The following is a 27,446-nucleotide window of genomic DNA, read 5'->3' as shown; positions in this document are numbered from 1 at the left end:
AAGCGACAAAAAGCGTTGAAAAAATACTCCAATTGTCGTTAAATTACATTATTTTAATACAGTCATTGAATGCCCATACACGTATGTGAAAATAAAAATGATATAATTATTGCATTTAAAATTTGACTCCAAAATCTCATAAATCTGTGGGAAATTATAATGCTATTGTGGAAATAAATTTTCATTTTCACATTTACATTTACATTATCATTTTAATAAAGTCCCATACAGGCTTCCATGTCATAGACTGTAAATATTAATATTATATTCATATATACAGTAGGGGTGGGAATCAGCAGAGGCCTCACGATACGATATCATCACGATACTTATGTCACGCTACGATACTATTGCGATTTTAAACATATTGCAATATTCTGCAATATATTGCAATTCATTACCTTTTTTCCAACTTCAAATTTTTCCCAATTTCACATTATGTCCCTAAAAGTAAACTTTGTCAACATCTGTTTTATCTAAAAAGATACATTTCTCTGTTTGTTCATCTCACTTCAATTTTATTGCTGCAAAATGGTTATTGTCAAGCAGACAGACTGACCAACACATACAGTATATAATAAAAGATCGATACTTGGCGTCTGTGTATCGATACAGTATTGCAACGGAAAATATTGCGATACTATGCTGTATCGATTTTTTCCCCCCCACCCCTAATATACAGTCTATGTTCTATGTCTATGTTGTTAAGTGTAAGAAATAAAGGCTACAAACAAATCAGAAAAAGCCGATCTGGGTTGATTAGCTTTGTCTGTTGAAGCTGAAACGCATTGAAGAGACGCAGTACAGTCTATGAGTCTAGATGGAACATGTTAACAAGTAGCTGAGCCGTAGTTTGTTTTAGTCGTTTAATACCTCCGTGAGTCCACCGCCGCTGTGTCTGGTAGGTGTTTTCGAAAGTTTAGCAGCTTCTCAACGTGCTGTTTACGTTCACATTCTCCTTTTAAAAGCTCATGTTAGCTTAGTTAGCTTAGCAGAGTCTGGAGAGACCAGACAGGCATGCTGTAGCGGTTGTTTTTTTGAGCCTCTTTTGGCAAGATAGTTTTAATGTACTACATAATGTACACTAACGTGTGTAATTTCCTGACACCAAAGCTCTGGTTGTGTCCAGTCAGAGTTGTCTGCGAAGACTACTATATATGTTGATTTAATGGTGTTCTGTCATGCTTTTAACTACTATATATGTTTATTTAATGGTGTTCTGTCATGCTTTTAACTACTATATATGTTTATTTAATGGTGTTCTGTCATGCTTTTAGGTTGTAGAAAGTCTTATCTCAACTGCACTTTATTTATGAAGCACCTTTCATGCAAACATGTGCTGTAGTGCTTCACGGAGCAAAATTTAAAAAGAATTTGAAAAAAAAGACAAAAAATTACAACAATAAGACATTAAAAAATGGATAAATAAAAGCCAACAGAAAAAAAATAAACAGGTTAAAGGTCCCATATCATGCACATTTTTAGGTTCATACCAGTGGAGTAGTATAATGTATTGTAATGGGTATACTGTACTGTATATGTATGGGCTTTTATATATATATATATATATAGGTCAGGATGGACCTTGGGGGGGGATATGATATTGGAGGGTCTGGGTAATTGGAAATTTTGAGCGTCAGAAACTTCATTTCCTGCATTCTGATACACTTTTCTGCACCAATTTACGGTGAAAATCCCTTTATTTAGCCTATGAGAAGAAAAAAAAAACACAGATGACAATTCAAAATATATCTAAATTATAATGGAAAGCATGTTGTTACGTGTCTTTGCACATTTTTAAGTGGGTGTATGGAAATCCTGGAGCTTTCTTAGTGGGTATACTGCATATACCTGCGTATCACGTAGACTACACCACTGGTTCATACTTGTATTTTGGGTTTCTACCAGAACATGTTTACATGATTATTTTTTTCGTATACTGTCTCTGTTGTGTACTTGAAAGATATGTACCCTATGTAAGAAATCTTCAAGTAAAAAAACGTATCCAAAGCGAGGGTCGAAAGGAGTCGAGCAGAGGGCATCGTGTGCTGTACAGATTGTAAAGTACCTGAGGCAGATTTGTGATATTTGGCTGTATAAATTAAACTGACTTCAAGTTCATTTATCAAGTTTGAAGAACCCGAAATTATGTCTTACTTAACGTATCTGGCCAACAGTCTGAAAACTCAAAAACACAACAAAGATAACGAGAAAAGCAATAGGCTACATCCTTTTGAATTTGGAAAGATTGAACCAGAAATGTGTTGAACTGAAGAAAAGTTTGAGTACCTGTCCTGTGGCTAATGAAGTAATCCCTCAGCCACTGACCGCCCTGTGTTTCCTAACGAACGTCTCTGCAGCCCGGAGTCATGCTGCCGCTGAAGGAGAAGGATAAACCTATCGTCCAGAAGCTGCTGTCGGCCGGCTGCTGTGCTCGCTGCGTCCTCAGGTTCTGCTGTGTCAGCGCGCAGGCTGCCTACAGACAACCCCAACAGGTAACACTTGCCTTCTGTACTCAATTATAAATAGATGGATGGATAGATAGATAGATACTTTATTGATTCTCAAGGGGAAATTCAAGGTCCCAGTAGCTTAACGACATCATACACGTACATCATAAACAGGATGATAAAATAACAAATCCACATGAATAATATGGACAATAAAAGAAAAGATACTAAATAAAAATCCACAGTAATGTACTATAAGGGATGTATAAGCATGAGAGGCTTGCAGTGACAGGACAGGGACTGACCTGTGGTTCAGTCTGCATGGTAAGGTGCTCTATGAGAGTGGGTGTCATGGTGGTAATGCAAATAAGTCCAATAGTGCAAGGATAAAGTCTAGAGACCAGCATTAAATATGAACTATAAGAGAATAACGTATACATAGAAATATAAAAACTATATAGCAGTGCAAGGATAAAGTAAAAAAAAAAGATAGCATTAAATATGGGCATTATAAGGGAATAAAGTAGACAGGAGGACAGACACAAATCAACAGTCAATGTTAGAGGTTTGAAGTAATAGATAATAAATACAGCTGGGTATCGTAAAAATAAGGGATAGCCTATACAATACCGAATCCTGAACGATTCTAACTGTTTCGATTCTGACTTTTTCAATACCAATTTCATGAAATCTATTTTAACAAAATAGAAATAATATTGCATTACGTTATACTCTAGCAGAGCAGGGCGAGTGTGCTGAACAGTGTTGACAGGGCAAAAAAGTCACATCCATAAAGCCTAGTGAACCAGACGTGTCTGTGTTTCAAGCCGCTTTGAATCGCTGCAGACCCCTTTAAAGTTCTCATATTATGCTCTTTCAGGTTCATAATTGTATTTAGAGGTTGTACCTGAATATGTTTACATGGTTTAATTTTCAAAAATCACCATATTGTTGTTGTACTGCACCTTGCTGCAGCTCCTCTTTTCCCCCTGTGTGTTGAGCTCTCTGTTTTAGCTACAGAGTGAGACATCTCACTGCTGTAACATCTTTGTTGGGAGTCGCACATGCTCAGTAGCTAGGTAAGGACTACTAGCCAGTCAGAAGCAGAGTATGAGGGCGTGCCCTGACAGTACCTAGGTAAGGACTACTAGCCAGTCAGAAGCAGAGTATGAGGGCGTGCCCTGACAGTACCTAGGTAAGGACTACTAGCCAGTCAGAAGCAGAGTATGATGGCGTGCCCTGACAGTACCTAGGTAAGGACTACTAGCCAGTCAGGAGCAGAGTATGAGGGCGTTCCCTGACAGTACCTAGGTAAGGACTACTAGCCAGTCAGAAGCAGAGTATGAGGGAGTGCCCTGACAGTACCTAGGTAAGGACTACTAGCCAGTCAGAAGCAGAGTATGAGGGCGTTCCCTGACAGTACCTAGGTAAGGACTACTAGCCAGTCAGAAGCAGAGTATGAGGGCGTGCCATGCTAGCAGCTAGGTGAGCATTATAACATGTGTTCCAAAGTGACCACGTTTGTCTCTGAAGTAAAGGCTGGACTACAATAGAGCTGTTTGGAGCAGTGAGTGAACAGTGTTTTCTGTTGGAGATGGTAAGTCCCTTTGGGGTGGACTTTGGGCTTTTTCACTTTGTAAACCTATAACATGGACAAAAAAATATAGTGTATAACACAATAGAGGAAAGGGAAAACACCAGAAAGCATAATATGAGCACTTTAGGTTGACGGCCCGGGGAAGCGGCAAGGTCCAGCTGAAGCGTCCTGACAGAGCCACCATCATCCCGAGCCTTTCCAAGTCGACCTAGAGCCGATCACACTGCACCGCCACAGAGGAAATGCAGGGAGACCAGAGGATTCTCCCGCACAGAATGGACGTCACTGACCCGCCGAGTTTTTCCTGCGTGCTTCTATGTTGTGTAATGTTAGACAGTCAGCCATTCACCAGCATTATTAGATCTTGGTCCATTCATGCTGCATGCTTATTGGCTCACTGACGCTAATGAGATTTAGGTATTGAAATGTGGTATTGAATGACGAGGCATTTTTCGATACTCGATACTATGGAGGCAATTCGGTCGGCGCCTAAAAGATATCGAAGTTCGGTACCCAGCCCTAATTATAAATGTGTTAAAACTGCCAGTGTCCCTCTTAATGCATTGTGCAATTTTTCTTTCATCAGGATACACTTAAAGAACTTCAAGCTTTCATCAGCGATGAAAAGGACAACAAATCAAAAGATTCAACAGCGGCAGAGTCCACAGAAGGAAACAGCAATGACGCAGCAGTATCAGAGCCACCGAGTAAGAGGGTGAAACTGGAGCCCAGTGGGACTGATGCTCCGTCAGAGGAAGCTGCTGCTGGTCCTGCTGCTGCTGCTGGTCCTGCTGCTGCTGCTGCTGCGGTCAAACTGGAGGATGGAGAGCCGTGTGTGTGTGTGGTGTGTTTGGGGATTTTACAGGATCTCTGTGGCCCCACCCCGGCCGTAAAGGTGTGCGTGCTGTAAAACATTCCCGTTCCACGGTGTCAGATTGTATCGTGGATCAGATGGACTTGATGTTTTTTTGTTCTGTGTTCACAGATAGCGGAGAAGGTGAAGGCCGAAAAGTACGAGTTCGACACCCTGGTGCTGTCTGTGTCTCTGCCCGCTCAGCTGTGTGTCCGCGAGGTGTGTGTGTGTGTGTGTGTGTGTGTGCGCGTGTGTGCATTTGTGTGTCTGTGTGCGTGTGTTTCTGTGTGCATTTGTGTTTGTGTTTGTGTGTGTGTGTGTGTGTGTGTGCGCGTGTGTGTGTGTGTGTGTGTGCGCGTGTGTGTGTGTGTGTGTGTGTGTGTGCGCCTTGGAAAAGTTTAGTTGCGGTCACATCATCATGTCCTTATTGTGTCCATTAATGGGTGTTTTTATTTATTTATCCTGCAGCACTCCTGTTGGCTTCACGTAAAGAAGGAAATGAGGTAAATTAACGTTGTCTTGTCTCCTGCATTTCACACGTCTGTCACATCAGTCTGACGTCACGTGGAATCACAAGTTAGGGCCCGTTCAGACCCGAAAAAAAAGAAGGGATCCAGCCATTCGCTTCAGGGTTGTGCGGCGGTGGAAGTGTCACTTAAATGGCCCATTTGTGGCGGGGAAAAAATCGATACAGCATAGTATCGAGATATTTCCTGTGGCGATACTTTATCAATACACGGACGCCAAGTGTCGATCTTTTATTATATAAATTGCAGATGAGAAATTCACTTTTTGGTTGCTTTTTCAGTCTACCAGAACAAACAGAAATGTATCTTTTTAGACAAAACAGATGTTGACAAAGTTTTCCTTAGGGGACATAATGTTAAGTTAGAAAAAAGGTATTAAATTGCAATATATCGCAGAATATTGCAATACGTTTAAAATCGCCTCTGGTGATTTCCACCCCTAGTGACGTCCTGTTGTGTTCTTTAACCCCCCAAATGTAGCACACGTAGACTCTATATTATATCTGTATATTATTATCGGTCAGATTGTTGATAGATCTCAACGTTTCCAAGCGCACTTGAAGCCAACTTCATTACACAGAGAAAGAGAGAAAGAAAAGAAACAGGAGGGAATGAGCAAACTGTCAGCTGTTCCCCAAACTCCCGGGCAGTTCAGTACTTGTGTTTGGTGTTTTTAAAACTTTCTCGTGGCAGAGATGGAGGCAGTGATGATATTTCCTGTTTCCTGTGCGGCTATAAGCGTTAACTCTCGTTCGTTCACTCAGAGAGAAGAGTATGGCGGTCGACAAGGACGACATCATCCAGGTGAAGGAGGCCTTTAAGTGGGTCATGCAGGGCCTGGTCGCCAAGGAGCTGGGGGGCGTTGCCGTGGTTACCAGGGTAAGCAAGAAAAGGGGAAAAAAAATGATTATACAATCATTTACAAACTTGACTTTTAATTTGAGCTTTTAAGCGTCTCCTTTCTCAGTTTGCGTTTTCACAGCCAGTCTTGGGATTTAAAAGCATTTTATTTCTATTTTGCTCCCTGTGACCTTTTTTTAAAATGATTTTTCCACACTTCGTTTTTGTCTTTTCAGAGTCCGTTCGAGGTCGCCGTGGGGTTCACTCACCCGGAGACGGACGCTGACTGCCATTTCCTGTGAGTCCGAACATCTCTGAAAATGATGTTGAAAAAGCAAAAATTCAAGTTACATTTATGGATCATCACCTTTAACAAATAGTACGCAGGTCACCCAATGGATGTCCTAGATATTTCTGTCAGCCGCAGGCGTGATTATTCTTTAAGGTGAGACAGGAACCAGATGAGTGTGAACGAGACTGAAACCAAACGATGCTCTGCTTCCTGTTTTCTGTCCTCCTCGCAGTGCATCGACATGCGCCGACTGCTTCAAACCCACCAAGAACAAACAGGTGAGGAAGCTCGGAGTGGAAGGGTTCAGGAGACTTTACAATCAGAAGGGGGCCCTGTCTTGCACCAGGCGCAGCACAAAGCCCGACCCAAGTGTCTTTGCTAGTTTAAGACCGACGCAGTTGTCAATTTCCCGTCCAGCGCCCGCGTCGTTTAAATAACAAATGCACTTGCGCCCATCTGTGCGTCCATGAGCGTGCTGGTCTTACAGGGAGGTGTGTTCAGGTGCATTCTGGGCGTGCTGGTCTTACAGGGAGGTGTGTTCAGGTGCATTCTGGGCATATTGCTATTTTGAGGCAGCGGGAAGTGATCGCGCCATCGGCCAACAACGATGGCCTAACGATTGGTCTAACGTCAATAACGCAGCATTTCATTGTTATTTTAACAGAGCATTAGTAAAATGCTCCTAGGCTCGTGCACAGCGCGGACGCACAGGGACGCACAGCAGCACACACACATGCAGAAGATTACAAATAAAAATATTACGGTGCAGATCCTCCATCATAATAGCAATGCTCCAAGGTCCAAACGCGCCTGGCTTTTAAAGGGAACGGGAGATGATCTCTGATTGGTTTATTGCATGTTACGCCCAAAACACACCTCTGATTAATGAAGACACTAAGTACAACCCTTTAGAACCATGCGCCCGGCACACGGAGCCTTTTTTCCGCCATTCAACTAGCATAAGTGGATTTGGACACACGCCCTAAACGCACCTGCGCCAGGCGCTTCACGCCGTGCGCTCAGATCATTAAAATGGGCCTCAGAAGGATGAAGTTTATTGTCGTGTTGAGACACGTTTTTAAACGCAAACTTCGGGAATAGTTGGACATTTTGTGAAATACACACATTTGCTTGAGTTAGATGAGAAAATCGATACCACTCTTATGTTTGTCTGTTAAATGTGAAGCCAGGGGGTTAGGTTAGCTTAGCGTAAAGACTGGAAATGGTGAAACAGATATGCCGGGCTCTGTCTGAAGGTGACACCTACCAGCACCTCTAAGGCTCATTAATTACAGGTTATATCAGAGACGTTTTAGAAGAGAGACGCCCCAACTCAGTCATTTCCTGACTCTGTGTCACTCCCACGCCTCTTTGGGAGACCAGCGGCAGGTCCTGAGTGTGTTGACTCCAACGGGAGGAGTGAACATGAACACATTCACAACATTATGAGCGATTCTTTCTTAAAGTATAATTTGGACCCATTTTACACAAGCCACATATCTCCAGAACATTCTGACACTAAAGTGGCATTTTTCAGACTTTCAAACGAGGCCACGCCCCCTTAGGTGTGTGTGTGTGTGTGTGTGTGTGTGTGTGTGTGTGTGTGTGTGTGTGTGTGTGTGTGTGTGTGTGTGTGTGTGTGTGTGTGTGTGTGTGTGTGTGTGTGTGAGATATCTCATGAGCCGTTCATCCGATCTACTTCACACTTGGTTTCCTGGTTTATCCAGTTTGGACAGCATTGGATATTAATAAACTGTGAATTAAACTAAACGGCCGAACAATAAAGGTTGTACACATTAGGTCAGTAGTAGGCTATACAGTGTGGATACAGTGTGCTTTGGGGTCCTTCTGTAACTAATTTCGGGGTAAAATTGTTCCAAACAGGCACATTTTAAATGGGCACTGTACTAGTTGAAACAATTACAAAAAAAAACAGGCTGCTTAAACGCCTTCTGTCTGATGGGGGGGCTTTACTCTGTCCTTTTTATATTGTCTTTTTTACCTTTATTTTTATATATATATATATATATATATATATATATATATATATATATATATATATATATATATATATATAATAGGACGAATAAAAACTGAGTATGTCTTTGGTCTCTTTGTGCAGTCGGTGTTCACCAGGATGGCCGTAGTCAAAGCTCTGGAAAAGATAGCTGATGCCAAATTCCTAAAGTAAGCATCGTCTTCATATCGCCGTTCTTTACCTATAAAGTGCTGTTTGAATTGATTATATTTGGGTTATTTTCAGACATTACGCTTCACCACCAGCGCAGCCGACCAGCAGCTGCAGCCCTCAGGACGTCCAGTGTCTCCACGCGTCTGTCTTCGTAGCAGGTACTACATATACTGAACAAAATTATAAACGCGACACTTTTGCTTTTGCCCCCATTTTTCATGAGCTGAACTCAAAGATCGAAGACTTTTTCTACGTACACAAAAGGCTTATTTCTCTCAAACGTTGTTCACAAATCTGTCTAAATTTGTGTTAGTGAGCACGAGATAATCCATCCACCTCACAGGTGTGGCATGTCAAGATGCTGATTAGACAGCAGGATTATTGCACAGGTGTGCCTTAGGCTGGCCACAATAAAAGGCCACTCTAAAATGTGCAGTTTTACTGTATTGGGGGGGAGGGGGGTTCCGAAAAACCATATATATATATATATATATATATATATATATATATATATATGCTCGTAGTAGTGGCCGCGTGGTATTGGTTACGAGCTACGTTGACACGGAGAAAACAAACGGAACGGAGCCAAACAAACCAGAGGAGCTGAAATTAAAAAAAAAAGTTAGTTAGGAAAAAAACAAACACATAGAAGAGCAAAAGAGGAAGGCTGCGGAGGCAGGTGACACTGAAGATAAAAGAGGGGGAAAAGAAGAGAAAATTGGCTAGTGGAAAATCTGATTGGCTGGTAACTTTAAAAATCTACTAGCCCTGTTGGCGGCTGATCGAAAAAGTTTATTTGTATGATTTTGTCGACTAATCGAAAAGTTGATGTAATCGACAGATCTGTAAAACTGAGTTTCTCCACAAAGAATCATGCAAAAGCACCACTTTAAATCTCGTGTTTACCAGAGATGTGCTCAGAAGTTTGTTCAGCATGAAAAAGCATTAAAAGATGACCAAACAACTGAAGAAATCTTAGCCGACTTAGAGCAAAACGCGGACTAATCGACTGAGAGGGGGGCAGCCCTACAAAAAAAATATGTTTTCACATTTAGTTGTTTAAGTTAAGAATCAAAAGTGTGTAATTTTTGCGTCCTGATGTTCTTCCTGTTGTCCAGGCAGGTACAACAAGTTCTGCCGCAGTCTTCCTCAGACTCCCTGGGTGATCGACGGAGAGCGGAGGATGGAGTCGTCGGTGGAGGAGCTGATCGCAGCGCCCCTCCTGTCTTCCTTCAGAGCCGACGGTGCGTCCACACTAGGGGCCCTATTTTAGCAATCTAAGCGCACGGCGTGAAGCACCTGGTGCAGGTGCATTTAGGGCGTGTCCAAATCCACTTTTGCTGGTTTGATGGCGGAAAAATGGGTCCGTGTGCCGGGCGCATGGTTCTAAAGGGTTGTACTTAGTGTCTTCATTAATCAGAGGTGTGTTTTGGGCGTAACATGCAATAAACCAATCAGAGATCATCTCCCATTCCCTTTAAAAGCCAGGCGCATTTGGACCTTGGAGCATTGCTATTATGATGGAGGATTTGCACCGTAATATTTTTATTTGTAATCTTCTGCATGTGTGTGTGCTGCTGTGCGTCCCTGTGTGTGTAACAAGCATAGTGTGCACGCACTGTGCATAAGCAAAGGCGCATTTTACTAATTTGCTGTTAAAATAACAATGAAATGCTGCGCTATTGACTTTAGACCAGGTTTTTGTTGGTCAATGGTGCGATCACTTCCCGCTGCCTAAAGATAGCAATACGCCCAGAATGCACCTGAACACACCTCCCTGTAAGACCAGCACGCCCATGGGCCACAGATGGGCACAGGTGCATTTGCTATTTAAACGACGTGGGCGCTGGACGGGAAATTGACAACTGCGTCGGCCTTAAACTAGCAAAGACACTTGGGTCAGGCTTTGCGCTGCGCCGGGTGTAAGATAGGGCCCTAGAGCTGTAACAATACCAAATTTTGCTGTACGATTTATTATCTAGGAAAATAATTGCGATTAACAATATAATTGTGTCTTTCAGGCACATTTTAAATTGTAAATTACTTTTTCAAACAAATAAAGTTCTGAAAGAATCCCAGGATACATCTTTTAGTTATATATCACTGTCATGTGACCCAGATAGTGTAATAACACAGGTACACAGCCTATGACGTAAACAACGCCTCTTTGTTATCTATAACATAGAAGTTTTTGAACATAAAATTGACAATTACCATCAACATTCATACCTCTTAGCACTTAAGCTAACGTTAGCAATGAATTGCGGTTAAACAAAGTAACAGTGATTACTTAAAAAATATTGCAGTTATGTAATAATTGTTACAGGCCTAGTCCACACTCTTCACTGTTTTTTCCATGAGAGCCACACTGATAGGACAAAATCAATAGGAGGGCCACTTTTACCCCAAGTAAAGTTAAGTATCAAAAGTTACATCCAGTCATAAATAGAATGTCTACTCATCAATCTTTCATCCCTCAACATTAGCCCCTCATGCATCTAACCGTCCAACAACGTCCAAAATGGGGTCAAATTTTACCCGTTTTCAAAGTGTTTTTATATATCAGAGATATAGGTTTCTTTCAACCAAATTGCCCCCAAAACAACATGGATGCACGTTCTTTGCAGGTAAAATCAATAATTATTTTCATTAAATTTTGCATTTTGGGTGTTTTTATTCACTTTCATAGCATTTGAAATTTTTTTTTTTAAATGGTTTCGAAACAGCAGCCTGACTAAGTTTTGATATAAACAGTCTGTGATTCACTCGACATCCTCTGATCTTAACAATTACTCAAAATAATTCATAGTTTCTGCTTTTTAAAAAAAAATTTGAACAAAAAAAATTAGGTATAATGTCGTATACATTAGGTTTATTGACCATGGATAAAATTACGTCCACAAAAACGTTTACAAAAGCATTGAAGAAAGCGACAAAAACTGCGGGGAAAGAAAGCGCCAAAAAAAGTTTTAAAACAACATTTTCAGTTTTAATCCGAAAGGACAACAGCTTCATGGTCGACAGGAAGACAACACAAGGGTTAAGAGCTGGAAAAACAGCCCAAACTGGCAACTCCGCATTGAGTCAGTGTTATGGACCGAAGGGCAGAGCAAGTTTAAATATCTTTTCTAATATATTTACATCTTGTAATGCCGTTTTGGGGTATTTTTTTTTAAATATAAATGATCTGTAATAGAGCAGACTTAGGGTAATGTTGTACAGTCCCTCCAGAAAAACGCGATTATGCGATCACATAATTCAATGCATAATTGGCCAAAGTCCGCATATTTATGCGGGGGCCGCATTTTTTCAAATATGCCGCACTTTCGCCGCATTATTTGCCGATTTCCGCGCAAAATATGTGGGGCTTGCATGATTTCATAATCCCCGCATTTTCGTTTGAAAAAAGTCACATATATCTTAGCAGAAAGTTGAAAAATGTTGCGTTTACTTCACACAAGAGCAGCCATTTTCCCCTGTTGCCATGGGAACGTTATGAAGTGACGTTATGAAGTGACGTAAGTGACGTGAACATCATCGAAAAGCTGCAAACCCCGCAATGAAGCCACGATGAAACCGCAATTTTTGCAAGTTCCCGCAATTTTTGCAAGTTCCCGCAATTTTTGCAAGTTTCCGCAATTTCATCGCATAAAATTGCATAAATAATTTTTTAAGAAAACCTGCCGCATAATCAAGGATTTTTGCCCGCAACAATCACAAAAAAACTCTGCATTTTTCTGGAAGGACTGGTTGTAGTGCTGCTTGTTGTTAATGTTTTTCTGAAATATCTGTATTAACTGCATGATCATATCACCGTGTTATTTACTGACATGCGAGCCGCAAATTAAAGCTTGGCGAGCCGTGCAGCGAGTAACTGGATGGCTCAGAACAGCGTTGAATGCATCGTGATAACCCCCCCACCCCCCTTTTCTTCTTCTGTCACAGAGTTTAATTTCTCCTCGTCTGGCCGGGAGGATGTGGACGTCCGGACTCTTGGAAACGGTGAGCCACAAATGTCTTTTCAGTGTTTTCCCCTAGGTCTGTGGAAGACTTAGGTTAGGCCTGTAACAATTATTACATAATTGTCAATTAACCAATTATAATGATATATATAATAATCAACCTTGAAAAAAACATTTTTTTTTCTGATATTTGTGACGCCATTTTTTCACAATTTGTTTTTGTTTTTTCCAACTTTTTAAATTTTTCTTCTACACATTTTCAGCGCTTATTTCTACGTCCAATATTTTCTGATATAAAACAAAAATTTAAACCGGGCCAATGTGACCCGAAGTCAACACAAGGGTTAAGGCGTGTGACTGGTAGCTGTTGATTTAGTTTAGATGTGCCAAATTGTATTTATAGAAGTGATTATTGGTCGGACTAAATATTTTAATTATTATTTCAATTGTTTGTCTTTGGCACTTGACCCTAAACACGTTCATGGCAACAAAAAGAGGGCGATACAGTTAGAAAATATGTTTTATGATAATAAAGAGGCATTGTTTACTTCATAGGCTATGTATTTGTGTTTTTACATTATCTGGGCCACATGACAGTGGTATATAAGCAAAAGATGTATAAGATTAATTGTACAGTAAAATTTGGGATTGTTACAGCTCTAACTTAAGCCCGAGACACACAGAGCCGATAATCGGCCATCGGACAGTCTGGCGAGGTCGGTGACTCGAGTCTGTTCGGTGTGTTCCGTGCCGTCGTCCGTCCGAGGGGCCGTCGGCCTTCATTTTGGCCGATTTGACATGTATAATCGGCGGGGCGGGCAAAGCCGGCAGTCGGACTCAAATGACCCATCTGATTGGTGGAGAGCTAACCCGGAAACGGGGAGCGGAATGAGCGTGACTAGAGTCTCTCAAAATCTGACGAAAATCTTTTAAACTGACCTTTGTTGATCTGAAATGAAGACAGATTCAACAACTGCACGGCCTATTTCTCGCTTAAAATGTTTTCAGAAACACGTCCGATCGTATTCTGAACGAGCTGCCATGACAGTCTGTCTTTGAATTTCTGGAGCAGCCAGACCCACGTGACGCGTTCGTCCAATCAGCTGCCGGTTTTCAGTTTTGGGCGACAATACAGATTAGCGCCGCCTGCTGTTATGGAGAGGTATTACGTCTCGTCTCTTCGGTGTGTTCTGAGGAACTTTTTTAACCAACTCGGGGAGACTGATCAGCCCAACTGCCTTTTCTGCCAACGGTCGGCCGTCTGGTCGGTGTGTCTGGGCCTTTAGGTGCACACATATTGAGTCGGAGAAAATGAGTCGAAGAAAATGTGATGTTTTTCAATAGGATACAATGTGCAGTTTCACATCATTTCAAGCCGTTATTATGACAACATCTGTGTCTAAAAGGTTGGAAAAGCTAGAGCAGATAACACATAAATAAATAACTTAAAAAGCTTAAAGTAAAAACTTGCTGAAGAAGTCCGCTGGGCACCAACTACAGTCGTTAGATCTGAGAAAATCTGCTTTTTTAAAGCTGCGCCTGCAGAGGAAACTTCTCACCTGAAATGTGAAGAATGAAGTGTTTTCATGTTCTTCCTGATTGGCAGGTCGTCCGTTTGCGATGGAGCTGCTGAATCCTCACCGATCCCGACTCAGCAGAGTGGAGATGAAGCAGCTGCAAGAGGTCTGCCCTCTCACTCTCTCCTTCACCACCCACTCACAAAGCTGGCAACCACTTAGATCTCATATTCACCAGAAACTGCTCTACAGCCAACCTCACGGTTACTCCACTCCATACCTCAGACCATTTCTTCATCTCTTACTCTCTCCCGCTCTCCCAAGCTCACAACCATATCTCAAGAGACACCATACCTGTCCGCCGTAATATTCGTTCACTCTCTCCTTCTTCTCTGGCGGCATGTACTTTATCAACCCTCCCTCCATCCGACTCTTTCTTACTCATGTCTCCCAATGATGCCACAGACACTCTCCTCTCTACTCTATCCTCCTCTCTCGACTCTCTCTGCCCTCTTACTTCACGACAGGCTCGCAAATCCTCCCCAGCTCCGTGGTTATCTGACTCAGTACGTGCTGAAAGATCAACTATACGGGCAGCGGAAAGGAAATGGCAGAAAACTAAACACCCAGATGATCTGCTTACCTATCAGTCTCTTCTTTCCTCCTTCACTGCCTCTATTTCTGCAGCCAAAAGCTCTTTTTATCAAACCAAAATTGAATCCTCTTTCTCGAACCCCAAAAAACTTTTTTCCATCTTCTCTAACCTCCTCGATTCCCCCAGTCCACCTCCTCCCTCCTCCCTCCTACCAACCCACTTTGTCAACTACTTTGTAAAAAAGATAGATGACATACGCTCTTCATTCTCAACCACACCTCCTGAAATCACCTTACCATCCATCACTTCCAGTACTCTTTCCTCTTTCACCCCTTTATCTCCAAACCAAATTCTTACTTTGATTACCTCTGCCCGCCCAACCACCTGCCCCCTGGATCCTATCCCTTCTCACCTTCTCCAGTCCATAGCTCCGGACCTCCTTCCTTTCCTCACCCATCTCATTAACATCACCTTGTCAACTGGCTGTTTCCCCGATGCTCTCAAAGAGGCAAGAGTGACCCCACTACTCAAAAAACCAACACTCGACTCCTCTGATGTAATTAACTATAGACCCGTCTCCCTTCTTCCATTTCTATCTAAAACTCTTGAGCGTGCCATTTATAATCAACTCTCTACCTATCTCCACCAGAACAACCTTCTTGATCCCCACCAGTCTGGCTTCAAGGCTGGCCACTCAACAGAAACTGCCCTCCTTGCTGTCACTGAGCAGCTTCACATCGCTAGAACAACCTCTCTCTCTTCCATTATCATCCTTCTGGATCTTTCTGCTGCCTTTGACACAGTGAACCACCAGATCCTCATTTCGACACTCCGAAATCTGGGTGTCTCAGGCTCTGCGCTCTCATTGCTCACATCTTACCTGGCAGACTGAACCTACCGGGTAACCTGGAGAGGGTCTAGCTCAGAACCTTGCCCACTTAAAACTGGGGTTCCTCAGGGATCAGTCCTGGGTCCCCTCCTCTTCTCTCCGTACACCAACTCTCTCGGGTCTGTCATTCAGTCGCACGGCTTTTCTTATCACAACTACGCAGATGACACCCAACTAATTCTCTCCTTTCCTGAGTCTGAAACTCAGGTAGCAGCACGTATCTCGGCCTGTCTGACTGACATCTCTTCTTGGATGTCTACACACCATCTGAAACTCAACCTCGACAAGACTGAGCTCCTTTTCCTTCCAGGGAAGGGCTCTCCTACCCAAGACCTGACTATAATAATTGACAACTCTGTGGTAGTCCCCACCAAGACTGCTAGAAACCTGGGTGTAACACTTGACGACCAACTCTCCTTCACTGCTAACATTGCTGCAACCACCCGATCGTGTAGATACATGCTGCATAACATCAGAAGGATACGTCCCCTTCTAACGCAGAAGGCGGCTCAGGTTCTGGTTCAGGCTCTAGTCATCTCACGTCTAGACTACTGCAACTCCCTCCTGATTGGCCTGCCTGCATGTGCCATCCGACCCCTGCAGCTCATTCAGAACGCAGCGGCTCGACTTGTCTTCAACCTCCCCAAGTTCTCTCACACTACACCTCTCCTCCGCTCTCTTCACTGGTTACCAATTGCGGCCCGCATCCGCTTCAAGACACTAGTACTTACGTACAGGGCCACGAACGGATCAGCACCCGCTTACATCCAGGACATGGTCAAACCATATACCCCAACCCGCCCACTTCGTTCTGCATCAGCCAAACTGCTGGCTGCTCCCTCACAGCGAGGGAGAACTAATCACTCAACGAAATCCCGACTGTTCACTGTCCTGGCTCCCAAATGGTGGAACGAGCTCCCCATCGGTATCAGGATGGCCAAAAGCCTACGCATCTTCCGCCGAAGGCTAAAAACACATCTCTTCCGACTACACCTCGGATAAAAAAAAAAAATAATATTATTAAATTCTTGAACTTGCACTTTCGAACCTGCACTTTCATTTGTCTCTTTGTAGCTTTGCCTATTTAAAGCTGCTGTATTTGCACTTACTACTTGTGGTCTGGAGTTTGAACCTTCACAGTTGAAAGCACTTAATTGTAAGTCGCTTTGGATAAAAGCGTCAGCTAAATGACATGTAATGTAATGTAATGTAATGTCTTCTTCATCACCTCACTCCCAACCTTTATCCTCCTTCTCGCAACCTGCTTATAAAACACTCCACTGATCTGTTCCGGAGCAAAATATCTCAGCCATTGCAGCCAGAATTTGATCGTGTTTACATAGTTTTACTTGCAGCCATAAAGATTTTGAGAAGGTAGATATCTTTCATGCATCCATCCAGATGTTCCTCTCCATAGCGATGTTTTCCAGCTGCTCCTGGGGGATCCCGAGGTGTTCCCAAGCCAGATAATTTATAGATATATATATATATATATATATATAAAAACCCCAGTCTCTGGAACTCTCTCGCCCAAACCATCCTGGGAATTAACACTCCCCACCTTTTTTATCACAGCTCAAAACACATTTTTTAAGTTGCCATATTCCGTCTGACCACGGCCTTCTCACTTCTCTCTGGTTTTGTTCTTTATTTTGTTATGTAGTAACGTTTTAATGCTGTACGGCACGGAAGCGTAATGCATTCACTTGAATAAAAAAGCTCTGTTGTTATGAGTTAACTATCTCGTTAATTCAGAAAAACAAATTCAGAAAAACAGCCGTGAATTGACGCGAGAACTCAAAATCCCGCGAGACTCTCATTGTCCTCGAGGAGTCGCTGCTACTGATCCCGTTTTAGATTTCAAGTAGGCTACGTGGTAATTACAAGTATATAAGGTATTAGTTATATGCCACATCATGCCAAATTATATTAGCTAACTGTCCGCCTGAACAAGCAGAAAGTCGACAAACTAATAACAATGCCGTCTATAGTACTGAGAGACATTAGTTTGTCCCAATGTCTCAAACCCAAACCCAAGTAAAACCAGATTAAACTAAAAGAGGTGGAACGTATTTGCTGCCATGACATCAAACACTCATGTAGGCTAGCCTGAAGAAAGCTTCACACAACACAGCTGTTTTCTGTTTTTTAAAATTTCAGTTTTTCTGAATTACTGAGGTAGTTAACTTGTAAAAACAGCCCTGCTTTAAACTGCTCATATTCTGCTTTTTGGCTTTCCCCCTTTCCTTTATTGTGTTATATATCTTTTTTTGTCCATGTTATAGGTTTACCAAGTGAAAAAGCCCAAAGTTCACCCCAAAGGGACTTACCATCTCCAACAGAAAACACTGTTCACACACTGCTCCAAACAGCTCTGTTGTAGTCCAGCCTTTACTTCAGAGATGAACGTGGTCACTTTGGAACACACGTTATAATGCTCGCCTAGCTGCTAGCATGGCACGCCCTCATACTCTGCTTCTGACTGGCTAGTAGTCCTTACCTAGCTATTGTCAGGGCACGCCCTTATACTCTGCTTCTGACTGGCTAGTAGTCCTTACCTAGGTACTGTCAGTGTACGCCCTCATACTCTGCTTCTGACTGGCTAGTAGTCCTTACCTAGCTACTGTCAGGGCACGCCCTCATACTCTGCTTCTGACTGGCTAGTAGTCCTTACCTAGGTACTGTCAGGGCACGCCCTCATACTCTGCTTCTGATTGGCTAGTAGTCCTTACCTAGCTACTGTCAGGGCACGCCCTCATACTCTGCTTCTGACTGGCTAGTAGTCCTTACCTACCTACTGAGCATGTGCGACTCCCAGCAAAGATGGACACGCTTCTGTAGTAAGGTGACGTGAAAGGTGCCCAGTTAAAAGCAAATTATTACTATTATAATATAATCTCTCCAGCGTGTTCTGCGTCTATCCCGGGGATATCGGACTAGCTAAACATGTCAAGAAAAAACCTCCAACGGACAGGCGATCGATGCCTGACCCCCCTTCACTGTAGCATCGGCTCTTCTCCGAGCTCCCTCCAGATGGCTGAGCTCTTTTAAAGCATGTGATTGGATTACATACTCTGATTCATCCCTTTTAGGAAGCATGAATATCCACTGCATTTTTTCCTGGTAGATTCTGAGATATAGATACAGAGCTTCACACATGCAACGTTTATGTCCTCACGTCACGTGTGCGTCTTTACGACCACTAACTTTGTTTTGGTTGTGTTTTTAGACCATCAACAAGTCTTCGGACAAAATCCGAGTGAGAGACCTGCAGATCGTTTCCAGGTGAGAGGATCTGAAACTGTAAAACGACACTAAACTTAACTGCAGCTGCATTATTAAATATCGATCATAAATCAAAACCAAACTGACCTGCAGGGAGGCCATGAGTCGGATGAAGGAGGGAGAGGAGGAGAAAACCAAGACGTACACGGCGCTCGTCTGGACCCAGAAACCCATTCAGAGTGAAGACATCGCCTTCATCGACGACATCAAGGTCCCTACAACACGCACACAGACACACACACACACACACACGGCACAGGAACACACACCGTACGCAGCACGCGCACACCGCATGTGAACAGACATGCACACACACACACCGCACGCACACAGACACACACATACCGCACGCACACACAGACACACACCGCACGCACATACGGACACACGCACACACCGCACACACAAACACACCGCAGGTACACACTGCACGTACACACGGACACACACACACGGACACACACACACACACACACACACACACACACACACACACACACACACACACACACACACACACAATCCCACAGCCCAGGGTTTAATGTTATGGTTTCTTTCCACTTGTCCGGTCAGGCAAGTGAAAAAAGAATTCTACTTGTCCAAAGTAAATTTTTACTGGCCCCTTTGCAAATAGTCAAAAGCGTCAAAGTAAATAACAAACAAAAGAAAATTTGAAAACAATTTCAAACTTCAGGAAAAAAACGTCAAAAAAAGCATTAAAATACATTTAAAAAAACGTCGCAAAGAATGGCAAAAAAAATGCCGGAAAAAAAGCATTAAAAAATACATCAAATGTTGGAAAAATACGTCGACAAAATACACAAATAAGCGTCAACAACTTAAATAACGTCAAAAGCGCCAAGCACCATCTCAGTCCCTGACTGGCCAACGGCACATTCTTTTATTTTATTTATTTTTTGCCTTTTATTTATTCAGGGAAGGTTGACTGAGAGGAAGCCTCTCTTTTTGCAGGAACGCCCTGATCACATTCACACAGTTCAACATTCATACCTGGAAGCTGCCCAGCACTACCACAGTCTGATCTGCTGGCCACTTGCGCAACCGGTAGGAATCGGACCGGATTAAAACGCAAATTTCGGTTCCTCGTTTCGGTTCCACTTAATATGTCGACTGAAATATTTTCCCTCTGTCGCTCCGAAACGGACGTAAAAATATCCCCCTTTCTCTGTAGTCTACCGTTAGCTAGCTACCGTAAATGTAGGCTACTTTTAAAATGCCATATTTTCCCTCTGGGCTCACCAAAACGGACGTAAAAGCACATTACGGCTACCACATCTATAAGGGAGCCTTTCTTTGATGTCATTTTTCAGTTTTTCAAGAATCGGTTTAGGAATCGGAATCGTTTTTTGAAAGTAACGTTTCGGCATCAGAATCTTAAAAATCCAAACGGTACCCAACCCTACCGCCCAAACATTCAAGTCTAATTATTCAACAAATATTCTCCGACAGGGGCCAGAGAATCAATATTTGCAGCTCCTCCGGCAGGCTGTTCCAACTAGGGATGTCCAGATCCGATCACGTGATCGGAAATCGGGTCCGATCGCGTGGTTTCAGACTCGATCGGAATCGGACGTTACCTCCCGATCAGGACTCAGATATAAATGTATATATATTCTCATTATTTTTTAACACATCTATAGTTATGCGGTGGCACAGAGTTAGACCCTTTTGACTCCACACAGAAACAGCAACGCGTGCGGCATGACATCACTTTGTTGCAGAGACGCTATTGGTTAAATGCCGGCAAAGTAGAACATGGAAGCAGCTTGAAGCGGAAAAGCGCGAGTATGTCTGCGGTCTGGAGGTATTATAAAGTTGAATTATTATAGAAGTATCGGATCGGGACTCGGTATCGGTAGATACTCAAAATCAAAGGACTCCTGGCAAAAAAACCTGATCGGGACATCCCTAGTTCCAACATCTCGGTGAGTTGTGGCTGGACGCAACGTCACCACGTGCTATTCTTGTGTATTGTGGAACAGCTAAATTAGCAGAGCTGGAGGATCTGAGGAGCCTTCCTGGTCTGTCAGCTAAAAGCATTTGGGAGATGTAGTCCGGTGCAAGCCTATAAACTAATAAAAGAATTCTAAAAATCACAAGGAAACCTCACAGGTAAGCAGTGTAAAGATTTTAAAATAGGCGTAACGTGTGCTCTCCTTCTGGTCTTAGTCAGCACTCTCGCAGCAGAAATTTAGTTATTTATGGATTTTAAAGATATTACTCCTCCTGTTGTCCTCGGGTCAAATTTGACCCATTTTCAAAGAGTTTCTATATGAGAAATTTGGGTTTTCTTTCAAACAAATTGTCCAAAAAATAACATGGATGGTTCCCTACAACGCTCTTAACAAGTTAAATAAATAGTCAGTTCACTTCTTTCATTGAATTTGGGTGTTTTAGTCAATTTTATAGCATATGAAGAAAAAACAATTGATAAAATAACGTTGGAAAAAGTGAGAAAAATGTCCAAAAAGTGACACAAAAGTGACAAAAATGTAAAAAAGTTACAAAAAAAAGCTTTAAAAATGTTGGGAAAAAACCCCACAAAAACTTCAAAAGGCTCAGAAAAAGTCGACAAACGTTGAAAAAAGTGACAAAAATAAGTTGATAAAGGTTTTTCATTTAAAATGTTGACAAAAACCAAACGTTGCAGGTCGACGGGAAGACAACACGAGGGTAAAAAGGTGGATGTTGTGACTCCAGGTGCTGAGTTAATAGTCGGTGAATCTGAGTTTGTGTTCTAATCAGTTGGACGACAAGTTTGGAAGCTCTTATTGACTGGATGAAGATTAAAATATAAAATAAACTCGCTGTTGTTGTTGTTGCTCCCGTCAGGATCTGACTCTGGACCAGAAGACCCCTCTGAGGGTTTTGCACCGCCGGGCGCTGGCCGTTCGCCAGCGCGTCGTCCACAGTATGAACACCCGCTTCCTGGACTCCCATCACTTCTACCTGGGGCTGAAGACACAGGCCGGCACGTATCCTGTATATAGTATTATTATATGTTATAATATAGACCCAGTTACGATGTTTGTTTACAATAACGTCCAGGTAGAAAATGCCGGCGTCCTATTCGGACAATTGAACGACGCTAAGCAAAACGGGGACGAGGAACAACTGGATGTACTCTCAAACCCCTTATCGAAAATGTCTAAAAGCAGGGGTGTTAGACCTCTGCTTTAGGCCAAGGACCGTAAGCTGACAGAGAGACAGAGTAGGTACTTTTGAATTTTTGAAAACATTCTTTTTGCACTAACTTGAGGAACCCCTAGGCCACTGGTTCTCCAGCTTTTTTCAATAATGTTCCCCCTTTGAACAGTTTTTTTAAGCCATGTACCCCCTAACCAGCACGAATAATTTTTGGTAGAAAAAAAAACAAGTCTCTATAAAGAGGAAGAATACAGCGATGTCAGAGATAGATTTACTAAACTACAGCCTTGGACCTGGAAAACATTTAGATGATGATGACAAAAGGAGACAAAAAAATGACAAAACCTTGGAAAAAGACGGTAGAAAAAAGGAAGGAAGGCAAGAATAGGTCGAAAATAGTCAAAAGCTAGAAAAAAAAACCAGTAGAAAGAAGGAAGGCAACACTAGGGCGACAAAAGTCACAAAAAATTCAAATAAGCGACAAACTTTGAAAACAAAGAGAGAAAAACTTTGAAGAAAAAAAGACAGTAGAAGAAAGTAAGGAAGAAAGGCAAGAATAGGTCAAAACAAATCACAAAACCTAAAAAAGGTGACAAACTTCACAAAAAGGTGACAAAAACTTTGAAAAAAGGTGACAAACTTGGAGAAAAAAAAAAGACAGTAGAAGTAACTACAGCCTTGGAACTGAAAAACATTTTGCAAAAAATGTCACGTACCCCCTGCAGTCCTCAAAAGTACCCCTAGGGGGACACGTACCCCCTGCAGTCCTCCAGAGTACCCCTAGGGGGACACGTACCCCCTGCAGTCCTCCAGAGTAACCCTAGGGGGACACGTACCCCCTGCAGTCCTCCAGAGTACCCCTAGGGGGACACGTACCCCCTGCAGTCCTCCAGAGTACCCCTAGGGGGACACGTACCCCCTGCAGTCCTCCAGAGTACCCCTAGGGGTACACACTGTTGAATATCTCTGGCCTGAAATGTTTGATGCTCTCACATGTCGACGCTTTGCTCCTGAATGTCCGTTCATCAGTTACATCAAAGAGTTTGTCCACGGAGACTTTGGTCGCACCAAACCCAACCTGTGCGTGCTGCTGAAGACGGACACAGACATCCTGGAGCTCGACGTGGAGGTGAGACGAAAAACAATCGAATCTGAGATTCTCATCCATTCAGACATTTTAAAATCTCTACTATTTAGATGATACATACTGGAAAAGACTGAAAATGCATACTGCAGCAGAGTCTCTCTTTTATATTGAACATGAAACGGGAGCGTGCCAATGTTCCCACATTTTTAAGAAATTTTTTTTTTCCACTGAAAATTAGGCCCTGTGTTCCCACAGCCCTGTTCCCACATTTCTAAGATGTTTTTTCAAAATTAGGCCCTATGTTCACACATTTACTTTTTCATAAATTTGTATCAGATTTTCTCCTCCTTTCTCCCAATTTGGTAGCCAATTACACCCAACCTATTATCCAGTAGCAATGGGCTACAGATGGAATGTAACCCTAACCCTAACCCTGGGAACATAGGGCCTAATTTTAAGAAAAATCTTAGAAATGTGAGAACATAGGGCCTAATTTTCAGTGAAAAAAAATTCTTAGAAATGTGGGACCATTGGGCTGTGGGAAATCGCCTTCGTCAAACTCACCAGACTCCATTTAAATAAACAGTAATTTTATCATCGTAAAACGCACTTCTTTCAAAGTCGACAGAAACACAAATAAAACTCATAAAAAATCAAAAGCCGTCTTGGTTCGTCTTTCCACTGTTCCAACAATCACCACTCTGGTTTGGTTGAAATAAACTCTTAACTCACCCATTTACATGTGGAGATATGCTGGCTCTATACACGCTAAAAGTGCTGATTATTTACATGGAGTCTTGTGAGTTCGGGGATGGCGATCTCGGGGCTGTTTCATGTTAAACAAAAAGGATCTTCCTCTTTAACAAAAATGTCTATCTCTGTAGGATCCTCTCCATAATGTAGTCAGACACTTAGAATATTAATCTGAGCCTGTCAGCGGCAAAAACTGAACTTTGAGTGGACGGAAATTGACGGTGCACAAATGCCGCGAATAGTTACGTTGCTGCTTGTTTCACCGCTGCCGGCTGCAGCGGTCTCACTTAATACTGGACTGGAAGTTTATTTCACTTAGGCTACATTCAGACTGCAGGCAAAAGTGGCCCAAATCTGACTTTTTTGGGGTCAAGTGACCAGGTCAGACTTCTTCAGAAGTAGTGTGAACACTCAAATTTTGCCCAGATCTGATTTTTTTCAAATCAGATTTAGACCACTTCCAGACATATGTGGTCCTGAATCAGACCCAGGTTTTTCTCAAAGCGTCCGCAGTGTGAACAACCAAGGCGGATTTGATGCGACTTTTACGTCAATCTACATCGACATTTATCACGGTTATGCGGCGGCGGGAGTTAGCCCTAGACACAGTTACATTAAAAACTTGACTAGGCCTCCAAAACGGAGAACAGTGATGGAGCAAGTCAATGGAGGGAGAGGGAGGTGTTAGACCTCATTAGTGTATACTCATTAATGTTACAGCTGCCATTACACAAACATTTTGAAATAAAAGTGAAAATGCTGATTTCCTCCATAACCTCCCTAACTTTAGTTCAACAGCGTACTGCGTCTGATGTCATTGTTATTGGTCTTTTGATCATGCGGGTCCGCTCGAAACCGCAAACAGTTCACACTGGAATCTGATATAGGCCACATTTTAAAAGGCCAAACTAATAATCGGATCTGAGCAAAAAAAAATCCGAATTAAGCATTAAGACTTGGGGTGGGAACGTAGCCTTAGACACAAAAACATGGGAAAATAGGGTCCAGGTTGAAAAATACCAAAGAATTTCTAATAACGGAAGAAGTTCCACTCTCTCGATACTTCCGGCTTCTGAACTGGTTGCAGTTCCACCCTTGATCCATATAGGGGGCGCTCACAGGCCAGTGCAGAATGAATGGGACTCTATGGAGCTATACCCCTCAAAATCTACTTTTCTCAGGATATACTTTTTTGTCTAGTAATTTGAATGTTGCATTCGAAAGGGGAGGCAAAGAAAATACACACTGCTGGATGTTAGATTTTTTTAAAGTGGCTTTTTTGTTCTAAAAAGCCTTTTTAAAATGTCAATGACGTCATACACATATATGGCCAGAGATTCTGCTTTACGGCAAGCACTGAGTCACTTCCTCTTTTCTCTCGAGGCATCGACAACACAGCTGACAGGTTAGACTCTCCCTGTCAATACACGTGATAGAAAGAGGTTTGCTAATGTTTTAAAGACCACGCCGAAATATTCACTCTGACATTCTGGTTCTGGATGCCGTGAAGCGGGATCTCCGATCGTAATCAGTCCTTCACTGACCAATCAGCATTCATTAGCAGAATAATAGCGTGTTACGGGCAACAACGACTCAACCTGTGAGAAATCAAAAGGACATAAGTACTCGTTCATTCAACTTTCGACCTATAATCCATGTTGAACTTGCAAAAACTACAATCAAATCTGAGATTTCTCAGTGACAATCAGGCGAAAGAGGAAAACTTAGCCGTCTAGCTCCATAGGGTCCCATTCATTTTGCCCTGGACCGCGATCACCCCCAGTGGAACTCTGGTGGAACTGCAACCAAAGTAGGTACAATGGGGCTTAATAGGGAGTGGAACGGCTTTCCGTAGACGGGCTTTGAAAATACCGAAGTTGTAAAGCACTTTAAAAGGTGCAGTAAGCGATTCTGCACAAAGATTATTGATATTTAAACCCAACTGCCAAACAAATACAGATTTGTTTTTTCAGCACACACAGAAAATAGAGCGCTAGAGCTACAGGCTGTGTGGAGATATTTGCTGAATTTGACAGAAAGTGTATTAGTGCTCACTATACTTTAAATGTGCTCTTTGTTGAACGCTGGGTGTTATGTGTGTTTCCTCTCAGTCTGTCGATGTGGACTGGCCTCCGTCCATACAGGAGTGAACGCCGCAGACGACGCCGGCCTCGTCCTGTTTCTGAGAGACCATAGGTTCGATCTCCATGAGAGCGAGCTGGTGATGGGGTTCGGGAGCGCTACACCGAACCACGGAGCATGGTTCGGGGTGTCTGAGACTGAAAACACGACGGTGTAAAACGCCGGATGGAGGTGAAGAGGAAACCTGCGACACACAGTCCTGGCGGCTGCGTTGTGAAGTCGGCTCTCTTTATGTTCTGGTCCTGGACTGTATCTTCAGTTGTATCACAGAAAACGTTCAATAGCACTTTCTAGTAGTTCTGTCGTGATTAGTTTCAAGTTTCAGTTGATTACTGACACTAAGACAATTATTTTGTTGTTGCGTTTTCTGAAATGTGATGTTTAAAGGTGCTCTAAGCTATGTCATGCGTTTTTTTAGGCTACAACATTTTTTTTGTCCCATAGAGCAAACATCTCCTCACTATCCGCTAGCTGCCTGTCCCCTGAACACACCGGTCTCTGTAGACCTGCATCACCAAACATAACAGAGTTCCAGCCAATAACCTACAAGGATTTGGGGGTGGGGGTCGGGGGGGGTTAGTGCGTGAAAGGGAGGGGGGAGGGGACGGGATGAGGAGGGGCGAGCTAGCCTCGTTTTTATTTGACAATTCTTCGAAAGTCAACAAGAAGTGACGTCACCCAACATCGCTTAGAGCACCTTCAAATATGCAAATGAGGCATTATCTAACGTTAATCTCTGGTGAATTTAGGAGAAATCTACAGATAAATTGACAAAGTGTAGTTAAAAAAAATGTTGTAATGTTATAGAAGCCAAATAACCCAAAACCTCATTGACCAATGCATGAAAAAATGATTTTGCCTGTAGTGGAGAGCTGGGCGATATATCGATATTATATCGATATCGTGATATGAGACTAGATATCGTCTTAGATTTTGGATATCGTAATATGGTATAAGTGTTGTCTTTTCCTGGTTTTAAAGGCTGCATTACAGTAAAGTGATGTACTTTTCTGAACTTACCAGACTGTTGTAGTTGTTTCCCCACTTAGACATTATGTCCACATCACTGATGATTATTTATCTAAAATCTAAGTGTGAAGATATTTTGTTAAAGCACCAATTAGTCAACCCTAGAATATCGCCGCAATATTGACATCGAGGTATTTGGTAAAAAATATTGTGATATCTGATTTTCTCCATATCGCCCAGCTCTACTATAGTGTCTTTTTTTTTTAAAACATCTGCAATAAAGAGTCACAACAGCAGAAACCCTGAAATGTATTTCTTTTAATTTAATT

The 27,446-nt window shown here is 42.5% G+C and overlaps 1 protein-coding gene across 2 annotated transcripts; it reads left to right on the top strand.

The window, feature by feature from the left end:
- Positions 1-752: 752 nt before the first annotated feature.
- On the top strand, positions 753-26,553 carry pus10 (pseudouridine synthase 10). 2 transcript variants are annotated; one of them, XM_031302704.2, is made up of 18 exons: positions 753-901; positions 2,361-2,495; positions 4,634-4,942; positions 5,033-5,119; positions 5,369-5,403; positions 6,192-6,306; positions 6,504-6,565; positions 6,792-6,837; positions 8,682-8,746; positions 8,823-8,908; positions 9,869-9,994; positions 12,696-12,752; positions 14,319-14,395; positions 18,943-18,998; positions 19,092-19,209; positions 21,852-21,994; positions 23,196-23,295; positions 26,118-26,553. In XM_031302704.2, the coding sequence occupies exons 2-18, from the start codon at positions 2,370-2,372 to the stop codon at positions 26,154-26,156; spliced, it is 1,647 nt and encodes a 548-aa protein (XP_031158564.1). In that variant the 5' UTR covers positions 753-901; positions 2,361-2,369; the 3' UTR covers positions 26,157-26,553. The 2 variants fall into 2 exon arrangements, with proteins under 2 accessions (XP_031158564.1, XP_035856867.1); XM_036000974.1 differs by having other exon boundaries at positions 776-901; positions 2,366-2,495.
- Positions 26,554-27,446: the final 893 nt, after the last annotated feature.

This window comes from Sander lucioperca, chromosome 4 (genome assembly GCF_008315115.2).
Source record: "Sander lucioperca isolate FBNREF2018 chromosome 4, SLUC_FBN_1.2, whole genome shotgun sequence".
NCBI classification, from domain to species: domain Eukaryota; kingdom Metazoa; phylum Chordata; class Actinopteri; order Perciformes; family Percidae; genus Sander; species Sander lucioperca.
The sequence above is the reverse complement of the archived record's forward strand: the minus strand, read 5'-3'. Positions and strand labels throughout refer to the sequence as shown.